This window comes from Pteropus medius, unplaced genomic scaffold, assembly GCF_902729225.1.
Source record: "Pteropus medius unplaced genomic scaffold, Ma_sr-lr_union100, whole genome shotgun sequence".
NCBI classification, from domain to species: domain Eukaryota; kingdom Metazoa; phylum Chordata; class Mammalia; order Chiroptera; family Pteropodidae; genus Pteropus; species Pteropus medius.
Window position 1 is genome coordinate 2,439,699 of NW_024350319.1, and position 17,830 is coordinate 2,457,528.

A 17,830-nucleotide genomic window follows, 5' to 3' on the forward strand; every position below is an offset into this window, starting at 1 on the left:
TTCACAGAGGGTTTCATGAGACACAAACACACACACAAAAGTTAAGAATGATTATTGGTCTACACTGAAAACTGAATACATAAGTCAAACTGGGTTTCATGTGTGTCACTAATATAATTCCAAGTCTTAATTTGATGGATAAACAATAAACAAAGGACAAATCTTGGTGAGGGAATAATTGCTCTTTATTTTTACTTACAAGGATGAAGGCTTAGAAAATCTTAATATCTATGGAAATAAAAATGAGAGAAAAAATGTGCATACAGAACACTAGGCTATTTTATAAAAATTTTTAAAACAGTGATAATAAAGTATTATTAGAACTTGGATTCCTACAAATATTTTAAGTGGAAATCTGCATGACTAATCATGAATTCTTTTCACTTCAGAAACACTAGTTTTTTTAAGTCTGAATCTAGCAATATTTTGCTGGGAGACTACCATGATTAATAACTCCACCTTTAAGTGTCCTACTCAACCACTAGAATCTATCGACTACCCTGAGTGTCATGCCCTTTTAAACATCTAGGTTTTATTCTAAGCCCAGAATATTGTAGAGAAACAAACACTGAACTGTGGTGTCTTAGTCTATTTGGGCTGCTACAACAGAATTCCATAGACTGGGTAGCTCATTTCTCAGACTTCTGAAGGCTAGGAAGCCCAGGAGCTGGCAGATTTGATGTCTGGTGAGAGGGCGCTCTTTGGTTCACAGACAGCGTTTGCCATGTAACCTCACATGGTGGAACCTCACATGGTGGAAGGGGCTAGGAAGCTCTGTGGGGTCTCTTGTATAGGAGCACTAATCTCATTTGCAAGGGCTTCACCTTCATGACCTAACCATCTCCCAATAGAGCCACCTCCAAATACCAGCACATTGAGGATTAGGTTTCAGTCTACAGCGCTCTGGTTTATCCCATGTCCTTTCTCTTTCATCTTCAGAGCAGGAAGTTCACTTGCCACATTCACATATCAATAGAAATCAAAAGCTACCTCATACATAGGTATGAGTTTGAACTGTTAGAGCAAGTAAATGCCATGAGCTTAGGTTGTATATATCTGCGTGGGATAAACCATAGTGCTATAGAATGAATGTTCGTGTCCCCTCCCTTCCTCATTTCATATATTGAAACTTATATTGGCACTCAAGTGAAATTAACATTTGTGATTTTCCTATGCTTCTCTAAATTAACTGAGTCTTTGACTTGTGGATGACTGCATATATTGAGTCTATTTTCAATTATATTGCCTTAAATAGTTTCAGTATATACTGTATGTCGGTAGATAGGAGATTCAGTATATTTCATTGAAATTATGAGATCTAAAATTTATGAACAGATCATGAGGTGACATTCTTGTAAATTTAGTTTCATCTCTAGTCAATGAATAATTTTAATTGCTGTTCCTTTGTTATTCACTTTCAAAGAAACAATTCAAGTTCAAAAGTTGGATCATGGGGTGAGGAGGGAAGGAGAATAGAACCAAACACAGTGCCACATAGAGAAATGATGCGACAAAGGCATACGGGTTTGCTTTTGCCTGTGGTTCCCTCTCACCCTGCATCATGGCTTTCCCCATTTATGTTCAGACCATACACTGGAAACAGAAATTTACTACTTTAATTATTTTAAAAAACTATGATACATAATCCATTCAAATATAATCATACTTTTTCCCCGAGTATTCAGACACCTGTAATAGGTATTCTGATATCTGAATCTTTCTCAGTAGCTCATAGGCAGAACTCCTTGACTTTTGCTGCTGGCTGGAAAAATGCATCTCCCATTATTGGCTCCTATTTGAAAAATTCTAGTGCTAGGAATTAATTCTCTAAACCCCTAGAAAAACTTAGGTTTCTCAGTTATATTCTATCCTTCCCTTATTATATTTCAATTACTTATTCAAGTGTTTGTCTCCCTGCTTAAACTGGAGGTTTGAGCACGAACCATGTTTGTCTTGTTTCTCACTACCCATTCTAGTGCATTACATTATGCCTGGTACATTGTACAGGCACCTTGTATATAATTGTTGTATGTATGAATTTTTTTTAAAACATTTTATTGAGTTCCTACTGTGCACAGGGTCCTGTGTTATGTACTTCTGCCTCCCCAGAACCTAAGACACAGTACTTGCCTTCACAATAGTAGGTAAAATATGTGCAAGAAACTACGAAACAGTTTCCATAAAATCTGTACATATGTCCAAGAAAACTAGCAAAAAGAAAAATTAAGAAAGGCCGAAAGGAAAGAATATTAAGGAAGACTTCAGAAAGGCCTGCCTTTGAATTGAGTCTTGAAATATGAAAAGGAGTTTGCCTAGTACCTAAGGCAATGAACAGGGATATAAATAAAGGAAGGGAAGCTGCAAATGCACAGAGATATGTATGCTTAAAAAGAAGACTGTGGGTTTAGTTATGAAAGCAGTACACAGAAGTCATATTTTATGCAAGAAAGACATTTCTGATGACCTTATGTAAATCAAATTCACACATTCTCTGATCAAAGTTAGCCAGCATTTCTATTGACTTGATAACATGGTGCTGCCTATGGCAATAGGGAGAACCCAGTTTATAAGTCACTTAGCCAACTGACTTTGAACTTTTGCCATTCTTGATAAATGTTTCATTTGTAGAGATTCACCTAATTTCAAATTTTACTCATAAAGGAAGTTTGCTAAACTTTTCATATTGCAGTATTTTAGATCTCCATAATTGAAACTCACATGAAATATAGCCACATTGCATACTGATAGGAATAATCATTAAAGTTAAACAAAGATTTTTCCTTTAGTGAGTATAGTTGAAAATGTTAATTTTTACATAGAAAGTTTCAAGTCAATGTAGACACTGAAAGGATTAATAAATCAGCAAAGGTCTGACCTTAAGATGCAGTTCAGAAAAGTAAGCGAGAAGCCTTGGTGCTTCCTATCTTGCCTTATATCGACTACTTCTCTCACCTTCTACCCAACACTGTAAACCTTTTGAAGGTAGAGGCCGTTTTGTTCATTTTTTAATTGCCTCCCCACTCAAGAAAACGCACACACAAAAATAATTTACATAGTTAGGAGTCGATATATGTTTATTGACTTAAGAAATACCACTTCCTCCCCTCACTGACTTGCTTTCAAAAGAGAAACTTTATCCCCCACCAAGACACCACTTAAATCTCACTTTGAGCAACCTAGAAAAAAAGCTGAGATTTCCTACCAAATAAAAAAGCATTTGAGCCACCACTGCTAATAATATGCTAAGTGATGGTACCTGCCGAAGTCTAATTTAACAAGTGCACTAATTATTGTTTTCTTCTAGAGTTGTCAGATAATATTCTGCATATGCACATTATTGAAAAACATCAAGAGCAGACTCAGTTTGAGGGGAAATCCAGGCTCAGCATCAGTAAATCAAGCAAGGTTAATGGATCTAAAAGATAGAGGAAAACAGCAGAGTTGGCACCCAATCTGGGAGATCAGCAATATCCTTCAAAAGAGATGGAGGTACAAACTTCCAGAAACCAAAATTCTCATTCAGAGCAGTGCAGAGTTGTGAATGATAGTATCTGAGGGGAGAGGGGAACACATGGCAACTTTAGGAAGCTCACCTGCCCTCAACCTCTATCTCAAACCCAGCCTTTTACACATGAGCTTATAGCAGTTCTTCGCATCAGCTATTTTAAATGTGTACGCAAGCCATATGTGTCTCATTAATCACAGTTACACAGTTTACAAGATGCTGTGAGACAATTAGAGTTCCCTTTACTCAGACGTGAGCAACATATTTTCATGTATTAACCTCAATTTCTCTAGAAACTGCAATCCTGAACTTCAAGTTGTAGAACTGGTACAAGAGTCAGTTATCTAGATGTATGGGGAAGTCATAAAGAGGTTCACTCATTTTATTTTATTTTATTTATTTTTTTAACACCCACAGCACCTAGTATTCCTAGGTGGTCTCTCATCCAAGTACTAACCAGGCCCGATCCTGCTTAGTTTCCGAGATCAGACGAGATCAGGCATGTTCAGGGTGGCATGACCGTAGACGGTTCACTCATTTTAAATACTTACTGTTCCCTAAGAAAAATATTTCTTTTGAGATTTCTGCTTTTGGTTAAGGTGGAGTTACAGAGACCGATTGATTTATCTTTCCACGTGAAAGTACCTTAAAAGCAGACAAAATATATGAAACAGTGATTTGCAAGATGCTGAACCTCAGGTGAAGGACAGTGATCCTTGAAAGGTTTGGTGTGCTATATGATTGCCCCAGCTTACTTTCTCAAGAGTTTTCACACCATGGCATAGGGAGAGCCCAGCTGACTACCAGCTGTTCATGAGGAGGTGTCTCACTGGGGCACACTCCACTACAAAACTGGCTGAGGGGGACACTACAGGAAGCTAGTGGCCAATAGATACTGCTTACCACCATGCACTGCAGAAGCTGGCTGTGGAGAAGGTGAGTGCATGGCAGGACCCTGGAAATGGAGAACCCATAAGCACTGCAGACTCCAGGCACTGGGGTAGCCCAGCCACACGCACTACAGGAGTCAGATGTTAGGGAACTTCCTGTGCTACTGGGCACTAGCAAAGCCACATGGGCTGTAATACCCACACACTGGGAGTCCCATATGCACTACAGGAGCTACACACACGCTCCTGCAGAAGCCTGGCACCAGATAATCCTTGTATACTGCAAGAGCCTGCCTAGCCAAGCACACTGGAACTAGAAAAAAATCCCTTCTTCCTGAAATCTTTCCAGCGCCCTCTACTGACAAAGCTTGACATGGTTCCCATTGGTAAATTAAAAATAAGGGCCCATTATTTTCTCAGAGCAGGCAGTAAAGGGTGAGTTGAAGCTACACTGCTACTACGAGGGTATGTAGAAATTGACACAGTGATTCTAAATTTCATATGGAAGTGCAAAGTATCTACAATCACCAAAACAACTTTGAAAAAGAAGAACAAAGTGGACTGACAATACTTGATTTCAGAACTATTACAAAGCTACAGTAATCGAGACAGTGTGGTATTGGTGTAAAGTCAGACAAAATAGATCAATAGAACAGAATAGAGAATCCAGAAATAGGTCCATACGTATATGGACGTCTGAATTTCAACAAAATTGCCAAGTGGAGAAATTCGGTGGAGAAAAAACAGTCTTTTCTCAACAAATGATGCTAGAACTGTTAGATATTTATATCCACACACTAAAAAAATGAACTTGGACTCAGACTTCACATCTTATACAAAATTAACTTAAAAATAGATCATAAAGCTAAATGTGAAACTAAAAAAAAAACTTCTAGAAGAAAATCTAGGCGAAATTTCTGTGACCTTGGATTTGGCAAAAATTTCTTAGATAGGACTCCAAAAGAATAAATTTATTAAATACAACCCATAAAAATAAATTGATGAATTAAAAACTTATGCTCTTCAAAGTTACTCTTACGAGAAAGAAAGAAAATAAACAAGCCACAGACTGGGGGCGGGGGGCGGTGGGGAGGCGGAATCTTTGCAAAGCATGTATCTGATAAATGATTTGCATCCTGAATATATAAAGAATTCTCAAAACTTAATAAGAGAACAGAAAACTCAATTTAAAACCTTGGCAGAAAATTTAAACAAACACTTCACCAAAGTAGGTAACTGATAACAAATAAGCACATGAAAAGATGCTTAAGATCATTAGCCATTAGGAAAATGGAAATTAAAACAACAATGAGATATCACTGCACAACTGTCAGAGTGGCTAAAATTAAAAAGATAGATCCTACCAAGTGTTAGTGAAGATGTGGAAGAATTGAAATTCATACACAGCTGATCTTTTCCATTTCAGAAAACAGTCTAGCAGCGTTGTTTTTGTTTGTTTGTTTGTTTGTTTCAATTTTTTTTATTAGTTTCAAATAGACAGGACAATGGTTAGACATTTATATAATTTAAAAAGTAATTCCCCCTGATTAGTCTAGTACCCATCTTGCACTATACATAGCCATTACAATATTATTGACTATAGTCTGGCAGTTTCTTACAAAGTTAAAAGTATACCTACCAGATGATCCAGTGATTCTATTCTTATATATTCGTCCAAGAGAAACGAAAGCATATGTCCATACGAGTTGTACACACATATTCATCACAGCTTTATTTGTGATAGGTAAAAACTGGAAACAATTCAAATGTTCTTCTTCAACAGGTAAATGGATTTAAAAAAAAAAAAACCTATGGTATATCCATATGCTACCCAGCAATAAAAAGGCATGAACTATTGATGCTCTACATGAGTGACTCACAAAATAATTATGCTGAATGGAAGAAGCCAGCCAAAAAAAATCACATACTTTCTGATTTGGTTTATATAAAATTCTAGAAAGTGCAAACTAATGTACAGTGTTGGAAAGCATATTAACAATTGCCTAGGGATGGGGAGTAGAAGGATGTGGAGAAGTGCAGGAAAGAGGGATTACAGAGACCCATGAGGGAATATTTAGAGATGCTGGATATGTTCATAATCTTGAATGCGTGATGGTTTTACAAGTGTATACTATGTCAAAAATTTTGGAATTTTATATTATAAATGCATCATTCATTATGTCAATTATACCTCAATAAAGTCTTTAAAAAAAAGGGGGGGTATTCTTCCTTCCAAATTATGATCCTATTGTGTTAACCTATATATCAAATGATTTTACAATTTCAACCAAATAGACAAGTTAATGGAAAAAAGATCTAATTAAGTGGGAAGCAAGAATTTTACCTCAGAGAGACATGAAAGAACATGTTCAAGGCATCAATCATGTCCCTCAGAGAACTAAAATAAATTTCAGTGACTAGTGTGATAACATTGCGCAATTTAATATCTTCAAATATGGTGCCAAAAATTCAGAAATCGAAGAGAGAGAAAACCACCAGAATAGATAATGCTATTTATGAGGTGAACATACAGACTTTTCTACAGAAAGAGAAAAACTGAGCTTTTCTTGTTACAGTTCAAAAACACATTAGACATAATAGCTACTTTTTAGGAGTAAGTGTTAAACCTTTAAGTCTTAGAAATGATTTAGTAGTTGAGAGTGGAATTGCAAGAGCTTATCTTTCATCTCTTCTGCTGTGTAATACTGTTATATAAATCTTTTCTTTTTCACAGCTGTTTTGATTCACAGCATACTGACCTGAGCTTCCTTTCTCTTTCCTCTCACGTGTTTTGATATGCCAGATGTATCGTAAAGATTACTGGAGAAATGGTGTTGTCCTTTCCTGCCGGCATCACCAGACACTTTGCCAACAACCCATCGCCAGCTGCCCTGACTTTTCGGGTGATAAATTTCAGCAGGTTAGAACACGTCCTGCCAAATCCTCAACTTCTCTGCTGGTAAATATGTTTTGTTCAAATTTTTTAGATGTACGTAGCATAGTACTTTATACTTAGACGAGGGAGGGATATACCTTAGCAAGGGAGTAGCACTATAGAGAAATTACCACTACTTAGATATGTGTGTCGATTGAAACACAGAACTTTTACCAGCTGTCATATTTTTCTGGGTAATTGCATATGTATGCATATGTATATTTTAATGGCCAACTATCTCAAGTGGCTAAAGAGACATTTAGAGTAATAAAATCTGTATTAGTGACAACTTATTGTCTGTTTTACTTATCATCAGTAGACAAAGAATGAGGATGGTGGGAAATGAACCCAATAAAAGGAATAAAATTCATTTTTTGTATTGGCATCTTTAAAAGTCAAATGTTATTTGAACTGTGAGTTACTCTTCACATGAACTTGAAAATCTTTTCCATAAAACATATAATTTCATTGTAATGATAATTGTTTTGATGGAACTTTACATATGACATCAGAGAAGCTTATGTAGATGTTTCTATAAATATACTTCTTCACCTTTTCTAATTCTTAAATATGAATGTCTTTATCATATATAAACACATGCACGTTTACACAAACATGCATACTCATACATGCTGTTAAAAATGATCAACTGCACATGTTAATTATTGGCAATGGATGAGATGAAATAAATCTTGACAACTTCCTCTCCATCATTGAGTTCTGTTATTCCATCTAAAAATCACTCTCTAAAGTGGCCACTTTTTCCTTTTATTGTGACCTCCCTTGTCCAATGGACCACCATCATTTCACTAGACCTCTGTAATTGCTTTCCTCCTTCCCATCCTGCATTCAGTCTTACCCCACTTCTATTTTTTTCACACAGCAGCCAAATGACCTTTTATGAGGTAAATCAGGTTGTCCTCACTCATATCTCTCACATAGCTCCACAGTGCATCTGTAGCAGAATCCAAACTTGTTACCACTGCCTTTGAGGCCCTACGCCATCCACCTTTGCCTGCTTCTTTGTCCTCATCTCTCACCATTGTGCCTCAGATTCCTTGCAGCTCCAGCCAGACCTGCCAGTCTTAGAAACAGACTGAGTCCTTTCCCACAAAAAGGCTTTTCTGCCTTCAATACTAGTTCCGCCCATCTTCACCTGACTCCTACTCATCCTTCGTATCTCAGCTCTGCTCGGCCTCCCCCGACCATCCCACTCTCCTCCCCACAACCCCTCACCCACCATTCTCAAACTAAATTATGTTCCTTTGTTATCGTCTCTCCAGGTACCCTTTGTCACACTTACTAAAATTAATAATAATTTATCTATTTGTGTTTCTTTATTCATTCATCTCCTCTACTAGTCTGTAAAATCCGTGAGGAATGAAACACATCTATTAGTTCACCACTGTTTCTTCATTACCATCCTCTGTGCCTGGCATCTAATAAGGACTTGAGTAATTTTTGTTGAATGAGTGAACAACTCAACTATAATTTAAAGAATTTTCAAGATGGATATTTATGTAGAAATAACTAAATGTCGTTGGTATTTGGAATTTGAGGATCAATGTAGTCACTCACTTTCTCAACTGAATGAGATTTTCGTTCCAGTGGTGAAAAAACAGGTCTTTCAGGCAAGTACCAAGATCATTTCCTCTTCTTTGGTGCTTGCTATGGCTTAACTGGCAAACTTAATTCCAGGTTTAAAAGTGTAAAAGAAATGATCACCCATTAAATGAAAGATAAATGTAAAATGATAGAGATTGTAACTCGAAAACTTCTTACTCTAGTTTCCCTCCATTTGGGGGGTATGCACGTTAAGCCAGTTAATTTTATTTTTCAAGGTCCGTCCATCTGAAATTAGGAATTATGTGCTGCCATCTCACCGGTTTGTTTGCGCACACAACTGGTGTGATAATCATAGTTTTGGTTGCCTTTTTAGGCAGTTATGTTGCCAAGTCCTCAGGCATATAAGTAAGAGTTTTATACTTATGTTAATATATCTCTTATGAATTGAATTAAATAGCACTTTGAGAATGTTTTTGTTTGACAAAACATTATATAGACCCTTAAATTATTATTTGCCAAAAAAAAAAAAAAAATTCTCATTAATTTGGACCTATTAACTCTAAATATTTGATTATTATGTCAGGGCTATGACTGGTAACCCAATAAGTCATGTAGCCTATTTGGTTTTGTTATGCAGTACTGCTCCACCACAGTTATTGCCACCCCTAATTTTTAAAGATAATGTAGCCAAGCATTATTCTTGAATACAGCAGAAGCCTTTCAACATCTGTTGTCTCACTCCCAGCCAAGTGTCTCATTTATGTTTACCGAAAGACTTCATTTAGGTTAGCACCTTGGCTCCTGGAGACATTTGGGTTTGTGATCCTTGTGAGAGGGACCAACTTGAAGTTTACTTTTATTGTTCCCTTATGAAAGGGGTTTGATTGTAAAGGATATTCAGGAACAGTTGTTGAACCAATTATGATACTAAAAGATTCTCGAGACTTCTTGAGCATTCAACAGTTGCATCTCTATACAAGTATTTGATTAGCAAAGCTTTCTCAAACATTTATTAAAGCAAGTTTACTGAGAAATTATCATAGACAAGTGACTTAGCTTATTTTGTTATTAAACTTCATAAATGCATTTCTTTAAAATAGTATAATTAACATTGTCCCACTTATTCAGATGTACTTAGTACAAATTAATGACATGTTGCTAGATAGTCATTTCTCATCTCCATTTTGGCATAGTGGGAAAGAGTGACCTATAGTAAGACTGACATGGGCTAAAACTCTGACTCTTACTTATTAAGCTGTTCAAACTTAAGTAAATTATTTACTTTTGCTGACTCTCTATTACTCTTATCTCCTACCTCCTTCTGTAGCTACAGCTCTGGAAGCTCTGGACAACTTGGATGCTTTTAGATAATAAAAGTTTGGACAGCCTTATCAGCATTCTTAGCTCAGCTTGATCAGAGGCCAAGTCTCAGGGGTCAGGAGCCTTTTCCATCCACTTCCTACATGCCCAAGGTCATAGAGCTTTGCTGTGTCCTCAGCAACCTATACCAGGGCCCAGCAGAACCACATGGGTCACACTGAGCCTTGGCCCCCACAATCACCCCCTCCCAACAGACCGGGAGCAGTTTTAAAGCCCTGATGGTTTTGACTCAGCTCTTTTGATTAGTTTGCCTTCTGGAGACTGAATCATAGCAACCTAATTTTGATCTGCCTTTATCACTTTATCACTATCACCCTTCTGTCTTCTGAACCTCTAATTTCCTCTTTTTATAACATTTGCTCATCTTTAAAAAGAAAGATAATTCTTCCTTTGCAGGGTAGATGTTAATGAAATAGTTTATGTGTATCTAACAGAATGCCTAGCACATAATAAGTGCTCAAAAAATTATGGTTACTATTATTGTATTATATGGAATATTCTGAAAGTGAAATGTCAGTAAACAAATTGAGCATCAAGTTACTGAATAACTTACATTCTCAGTTTCCTCATTGTGTGGGAAGTGAGGAGATATTTTTCACACTCTTGCCTGATCCTTTTTGTCACTGATACAAGCCTTTTCAAGATACATTGGGTGACTGGCCTGTGGACAGGCCTCTTGAGCAAAGCTAACACCTCTCATAAAATACAAATCTCCTTAGCTCATTAAAACTGTACTTGTCAATTGTAATTACTGTGATCATTATCATTAAATTCCAGGGTCATTTTAAGAAAAGTGACTTTTTTATGATTTAGATCCTCTTAGATGAAATAGTGTGAATGCTGAAAATGTAGCATGGTAATTTAATGTCTCTCTTTTCTCCTCAGTTGGAGATAAAGACCGTGTTTACATTTGGCCAAATATTTAGTTAAGTGCTTTCTGAGAAACTACTGTTCATGTCAATTCAAAAGAAAATCAATGTACTCAGTTCCTTGATTGCATTAACTAAGAAGAATCTGTGGTGATGTAGAAAGAGCTATTAAGTTTAGATTACTAAATAATTTACTGTTTAAAGCAACCAATTATTTCCATGATTGGTTAATACTACTGGGTACTCACTGAAATTTATAGCAATACAATAATGTATCCCTGTGGGTATTAATCTATTAACTTAATACCATTCAGAAATGCAATTGTACTAAACCATACTACTGTTCGTAATAAAATCTCTGCAAATTGTCAAAGATGAATATAGAATCAGGTGACAATTTGCTAAGATATTTCTTTGTGACAAGGTGCTACTCAATCATTTTTTCTTCCCAATTAAATAGTGATAATACCCAAAATGATGCCAATACCAAGGAATTCTGGGTAAACATGCCAAATTTGATGACTCACCTAAAGAAAGTGTCGGAACAAAAACCCCAGGCTACATATTATAATGTGGACATGCTCAAATATCAGGTAAGCCTATTTATATGATCAGGGCATCTCTTTCACATCACAAATGTATATTCTAACATACCTAACATTAAATAAAAATTAATAAAGTAACAGTTCTTTTAATATTATTTAAAAGCTACAAATTTATAAGAAAATAGAAATTTTAAAAGACTACTTGGAGACAGTGATAAAAATATTTATATATATCCTTATTAGGTTAAACTTACAAGTAAAATATTTAATTTAAAAATTAGAGAAATATGTCAAAAAATGAAGCTGAGAAAATTACATCAATTAAGATTATAAGTATTGATGAATTTGTTCACTGTAATTTTATTAAGAACATTAGTGTACTAAAACCTCTCATTTTCGATTATTAAATGTAAGTAACTGGTGTTTTTTTCTGAATGTGATAGTCCTATGAAATAAATTCGAATAAATTATTTTTTATGTTAAAAGTAATTTAATATTTAAAAACTATTTGGCACAATACCATATAGTATATGAGAAATTTCTTTTTGTGTCTAGGATTGCCCTTAACCAAATTCTTACTGATTTAGTGAATAAGCCTGTTTCAAACCAGGTATGAAGTCCGAATATTCTATTGATCCCAGCCATTGATTACCTAGACTGTTTTTAAAGTAATTTTTGTGATTAAATATGTTCAAATTATTTTTTTAAGATGAGGAAATAATTATTTTTTAAAGTTGTGCCTTCATAGAAATCAGTGCATCTCAAACATGACTACTTTACAGTCACCAGGGAACTTATAAACAAATACTTGTTCTGAACTGGTGCTAATTATAGATAAATACATGTAAATACCTATATCACAATCTATTTGTAGATAGAAATAGGTATAGGTATAGGTATAGGTTTAGATGGATATCTGTTAGGCCCTGAAACTCCCAGGGATTTTCATTTAATTGGTTCCAGATGTGACCTAGATATCTGTATTTATTACAAGTCCTCCAAGTCATTATAATATACCCTACAGGTTGAAAACTACTTATTTATATTATTGTAAGACACACTGAAAGTGAAGTATCTATAAATGATGTTACATGTTACAAAAATACAAATGAGTATGTTTTTCCTGTAAGAACAGTATCATCTAAGCTTTAGATGTTATTGATAATACTGAACAAAAATGTGACATAATAGTCCATGGCCATGCTACCCTGAACAAGCCCAGTCCCATGTGATCTTGGAAGCTAAGTAGAGTTAGACCTGATTAGTACTTGACGGGAGACCACCTAGGAAGACCAAGTGCTGTAGGCATAAAAAATAAAAAATGAGGGGTTGTAAGCTGACAAAGTCCTTGCAATCTGTGAGGCCTCACCTAAAATAAAAAAAAAAATTTAAAAAGTGACATAATAGAAATTCATCACTTTTATAATGAAAATATATACCAAATGTATTTTTATTTAACTGTTTATTTCCTCAAAACATTTAAACACTGTGATTGCTTTAAGCTTCTTAGAGAAGTGAAACGGAGTAAGAAAAAGAAGCTCCAATGTAATTTTTCCCTGAATGAGAAGTTAAATTTCAAGGCACATACATGTTTCGTATGTACGAAAGGGTAAAAATAAAACGGTAGTCGTTTCCTTTCATGAACTTTTATTGCAAAGCCCGCATCTACATTTTCAGTTCAAATTAAATTTTTTTGAAATTTTAAATTCTGTGAAATCTCCCTATTTGTCATTAAGTGAACCTAGAAAAGTAGACAAAATTCACCTATTGCAATATGAGCTTGATGTAAAATATTAAAATGTAGGCAAGCAACTGAATTTGGGAATTAAGGCAGCTTCCTACTGGCCACTGACTTTCGGCACTTTGTCTCCCTGAACCTCAGTTTCCTCATCTGCAAATAAGAATAACAATGATTCCTATCTAAATATTTTATAGGTGGTTGTGAGGAGCTAGTAGCCTAATATATTTCAAAGTACTCTGAAAAATGTAAGCAGCCCTAGACCTGTCGTTTCGCGTTAAAGTGTGCTCTGAGGAATTTCTTTTGTTTGTTGAGTTATGTTGTTTATCAATAATGCAAGAAATTGGTTGGGAGGCACAATTAGCGTTTTGTGGGATTGTCTGTTTAGTTTCTGGCCATGAGGAGCATCTCTCAGTAATCAAGACAATGAAAAACACACTCTCACATATTCACAGAGCACCTCGCTGGGTACAATAGCTTCTGTCAAGTTGCTGAGGATATAGTGCAGAAAGGAGTGGGTAGGGCGAGGCTGCTCTCCTTTTGGTCTAAAATAATAGATTTCTAAATAAAAGTTTATTTGCAGAGGATCGTGCTGCTAAAAATAATTAATGTTTAAAAACTATTATAATGATTATCTAACTAAAATTGTCATCAAAAGCCATGCCTGTCTTTTTTATAAATAACCGATTTCCGAACTTGTTTCTGCAGCGGCCACTATGCCTTGTGAGTTCAACCTGCCCTCAGGCCCTTTCCCTGTGGTGTCCATGCGTGCAGATATTGCTAGGCCAATGGAGAGTTGTTTACAGTCTTCAAAATCAGCAAAACTCATACTCTATGAATAAAACTGCGAGGGCATAGCCACCACCCACACAGCCCCTGCAGTGTGCGCTTACTTGGAAAAGCACAATCTCCTAGGGCTATTCATTTTCACAGTGAACAATTAAGAAATAATAATGTTGTGAATTTTTCACTGTGGACCCAGAACTCAAGTTGATATTATCATCTTTAGTTAAGATAAATTTGTGTTGATTCTTCAAACCTGGCTTTTCCATGACCAGACTCACAGTTGATTCTAAGTGGAAATGAATGCAGCACTTCTCGTTAGAGGATCCGAGGTCAAGTCCTTATTTTGGCAAGTCCCAAAGGAGTAATAATAATCTGTTTTGTCACTTATTTTTTGTGAAGAGCAAATATATGAATATTAATAATTAGCACATATTAAAATGTTAATTATTTACTATGTGCTAGGCATTATGCTGAGTATTTTACAAAAAAACATCTCTTTCAATCTGCCTGACAACTCTGAGGGTAAATATTATTGTTATAATTCTCATTTGGCAGATGAGAAAATACTGAGGCTCAGAGAGGTTTAGTGACCAGTCCAAGATCACTCAGTTTGTAAGTGACAATAAGAACTCACTCCGAGGACTATCTAACTCTTAACCAGTGTGCTACCACCTCCTAATGGTTCATTGTAAACTCTAAAGTGCTATGGAGATTTTAGTCATTGATTATATATTTTTAATCTGTAACAATTTACCTGAAACATCAGCTCTTTCTCACATGGCACCCTTCATGGTGATTTTCACTGAGAGCTCACTGTAAGCAGCACAAACTACACATTATGACTTTTTGATATCTAAGAACATTCCTATGGGAGATAATCAAAGCTACTGGTTTTGCTTCAGAATAAAGGTCGAGCTTTAAATATTCTCTTTCCTGTCGTTTGGCAAGGTGTGTGCCCAGGGCATTCAGTCCACGCCTCTGAACCTGGCAGTGAACTGGCGATGTGAGCCAGCAAGCACTGACCTACGCATAGATTACAAATACAATACGGATGCAATGACAACCGCTGTGGCCCTCAACAATGTGCAGTTCCTGGTCCCCATAGACGGAGGAGTAACCAAGCTCCAGGCTGTGCTCCCCCCAGCAGTCTGGTAAGGAGCCCCAACCCGCTTCTGCTTCCCCAAAGAGCTCCTGAGCAAAGTCGTCACAGACTTCTTAGCGTTTCTGTTTCCCACGGGGGGTGGAGATCACAGCAGGCTTGTGTGTCAAGGTTCAGAGCAGGAAACAGAAACCACTATAGCTATTTTAAGAAGAAAATGATTTAACACATGAGATTTAGATGCTCACACAATGGTGGAAGTGCTTGAAGAATAAGCTTTAGACTGGATCGCCAAGATTGTTTCCAAGAAGACCACAGAACTGGCCGGCCAGGAACGCTGCTACTTCTACCATAACCAAGAAGAAAAATTAGAAGGCTGCCAGTGGAGCCATTGAATTCAAGGACCCAGTACTGTCACGCTGATTCAGGGATGAGAAAGCTATGACTGGCACTGCTTTGACTGCTCCTCAACACCCACAAAACTGGAGACTGGACTGGAGCATTGCTGTTAGAAGATCCCATATCTCATTTAGGTTTCTGGTAGCAGAAAACAGCCAAGAAAGCAACAGAAGAATGGCCTCTCCCTCTCTGTGATCCTCCGAATCTCAAGCAGCACATGTAGTTGGTGGAGTCTAATCTGTATCAAAGACCTCAGCTACAGAGGAGTCTGAGAAATGTAGGGTTTTGTTTCGTAGGCTCTGGACTATAAAAATGCACTATAGAGAAAGTATGAGAACAGAAACTGAATAGATACTATGTACCAATAGCAGCTGCTAAAAAAGAACTTATTCTCCTAGAAAAAAAATACTCTAGTGTTTCCATGTGATTGTCAGAAGCAGGAAAAAAAAAAAGAACATTAAAAAAAAAGAATATTAGCCATATGACAGCTTCAATTTAAATTACCTGCATTAATTGATTGATTAACACTTCCCATCTACTTTTTCAGTAGATGTGTTTTAGAATTTTTAACTGCGTTGTCCTCTAAGTATTTATCTGAGTGTTGTGGGTGGTTACAATACAGAACGGGAAAGGAGAGAATTTACGTGTATATGCATGGATAGATAGGTAGACAGACAGACAGATAATGCTTAAATTGTAGCTAAAATTTTCAAGATTTTTTTTAAATTAACACTATCTGAAAAAAAAAATATGGTATCCATTAAATTAAAAAGCTTGTGTATGCAAAAGTCATTTATCTATTTCATTTTTAGGAATGCTGAGCAACAAAGAATATTGTGGAAGATTCCTGATATTTCTCAGAAGTCAGAAAATGGAGGTAATATAATCACATGCTTATTTTATTTATTTATGGTATCAAGCAACTATAAAACAAAATATACTTAAGTGCTAAAAGCAAGCAAAATATTTCACTTTATCTTATTTCAGCCAATAAAAGCAAATAAGTCTTCAATAAATCCTCTACTTCTCTTTTTCTGCCCAAGACCCCACATCAAACAGACCATGCTTAAAGCAGAGAAAAGCTTTTAATGTGGCATGTTTTCACTCTGTATCAGATCTCACACTCCCTGATAGTTTATATATTTTTCACTTTCCCTCTGATATTAATCATAGGTTGAAAAATCATTGCCTTCCAAGTAGTATGCTCTCAAATTTTGAAGTACCGTTTGGCTGAATTACGTTTGCATCAGCATACAAAGAGAGTCTCTTATAATATTTAATGATAAATTTTATTCATAACCATTTTGTCACTGAAACATCTCCTATTTCCTAAGTTAGATTTTGTGTGTTAACTTTTGAATACAGTTTCAAAAATTATTTCCAGAATGTTGTGTTGGCTATTATCTTGTAATATATAATAATCTTTTTATAGGGGTAGGTTCTTTATTGGCAAGATTTCAGTTATCTGAAGGCCCAAGCAAACCTTCCCCGTTGGTTGTACAGTTCACAAGTGAAGGAAGCACACTTTCTGGCTGTGACATTGAACTTGTTGGAGCAGGCTACCGATTTTCACTCATCAAGAAAAGGTTTGCTGCAGGTAAGTGCGTATCTTTCAAAAACAATGTTGCCTTAGCTACTCTTCCTTAAGAAGGAATAGGTTGTGATTTTCTCATCTTCTTCCTCCTCCCCTTCCCTACTCCTAACCCCCACTTCCCATCACAATTAGAAAGCAAACCAATTGTTGAATGAAGTAAAACTAAGACAGTAGACTGGAAGTCAGGAATTAGGAAAGCCCTGGCTACTTATCATGGCTCTGGCTCTGTTCCTCAGGTGGGGCTGGCCAGTCATTCCCATTATAGAGATGTGAACACTGAGGTTGATGAAGTGGATTATACTTTTGTTATACTGACAAAGAAGATACATGTTATTTGCCTTTGAATTTGGCTCTCACCTGAAAACTTTTCTTCTCCAACAGGACTTCATAGATTTTAGACTTGTCAGAGATTTTAGACTTGGCTAAGATCTAAGAGAATCCATCTTTCACTGTAATAGCAACCTTAAAGAATCTAGCCAGAGATCAGAACTGATTGCCCATGAACTGAATGTGACCGTCAGATA

General features: G+C 36.2%; 1 protein-coding gene and 2 pseudogenes across 10 annotated transcripts in view; 2 read left to right on the forward strand and 1 right to left on the reverse strand.

Annotated features, from left to right (window-relative positions):
- Nucleotides 1–17,830, forward strand: part of SGIP1 (SH3GL interacting endocytic adaptor 1) — a 182,731-nt gene that overhangs the window by 161,769 nt on the left and 3,132 nt on the right. For all 10 annotated transcript variants that reach the window (XM_039838510.1, XM_039838511.1, XM_039838512.1 and 7 more), the window contains 5 exons: nt 7,199–7,354; nt 11,606–11,738; nt 15,163–15,365; nt 16,525–16,589; nt 17,145–17,309. In XM_039838510.1, the coding sequence (XP_039694444.1) occupies nt 7,199–7,354; nt 11,606–11,738; nt 15,163–15,365; nt 16,525–16,589; nt 17,145–17,309 (722 nt within the window). The remainder of the gene's footprint in view (nt 1–7,198; nt 7,355–11,605; nt 11,739–15,162; nt 15,366–16,524; nt 16,590–17,144; nt 17,310–17,830) is intronic.
- LOC120583415 (uncharacterized) lies at nt 3,914–4,032 on the reverse strand (annotated as a pseudogene).
- LOC120583543 (uncharacterized) lies at nt 12,881–12,998 on the forward strand (annotated as a pseudogene).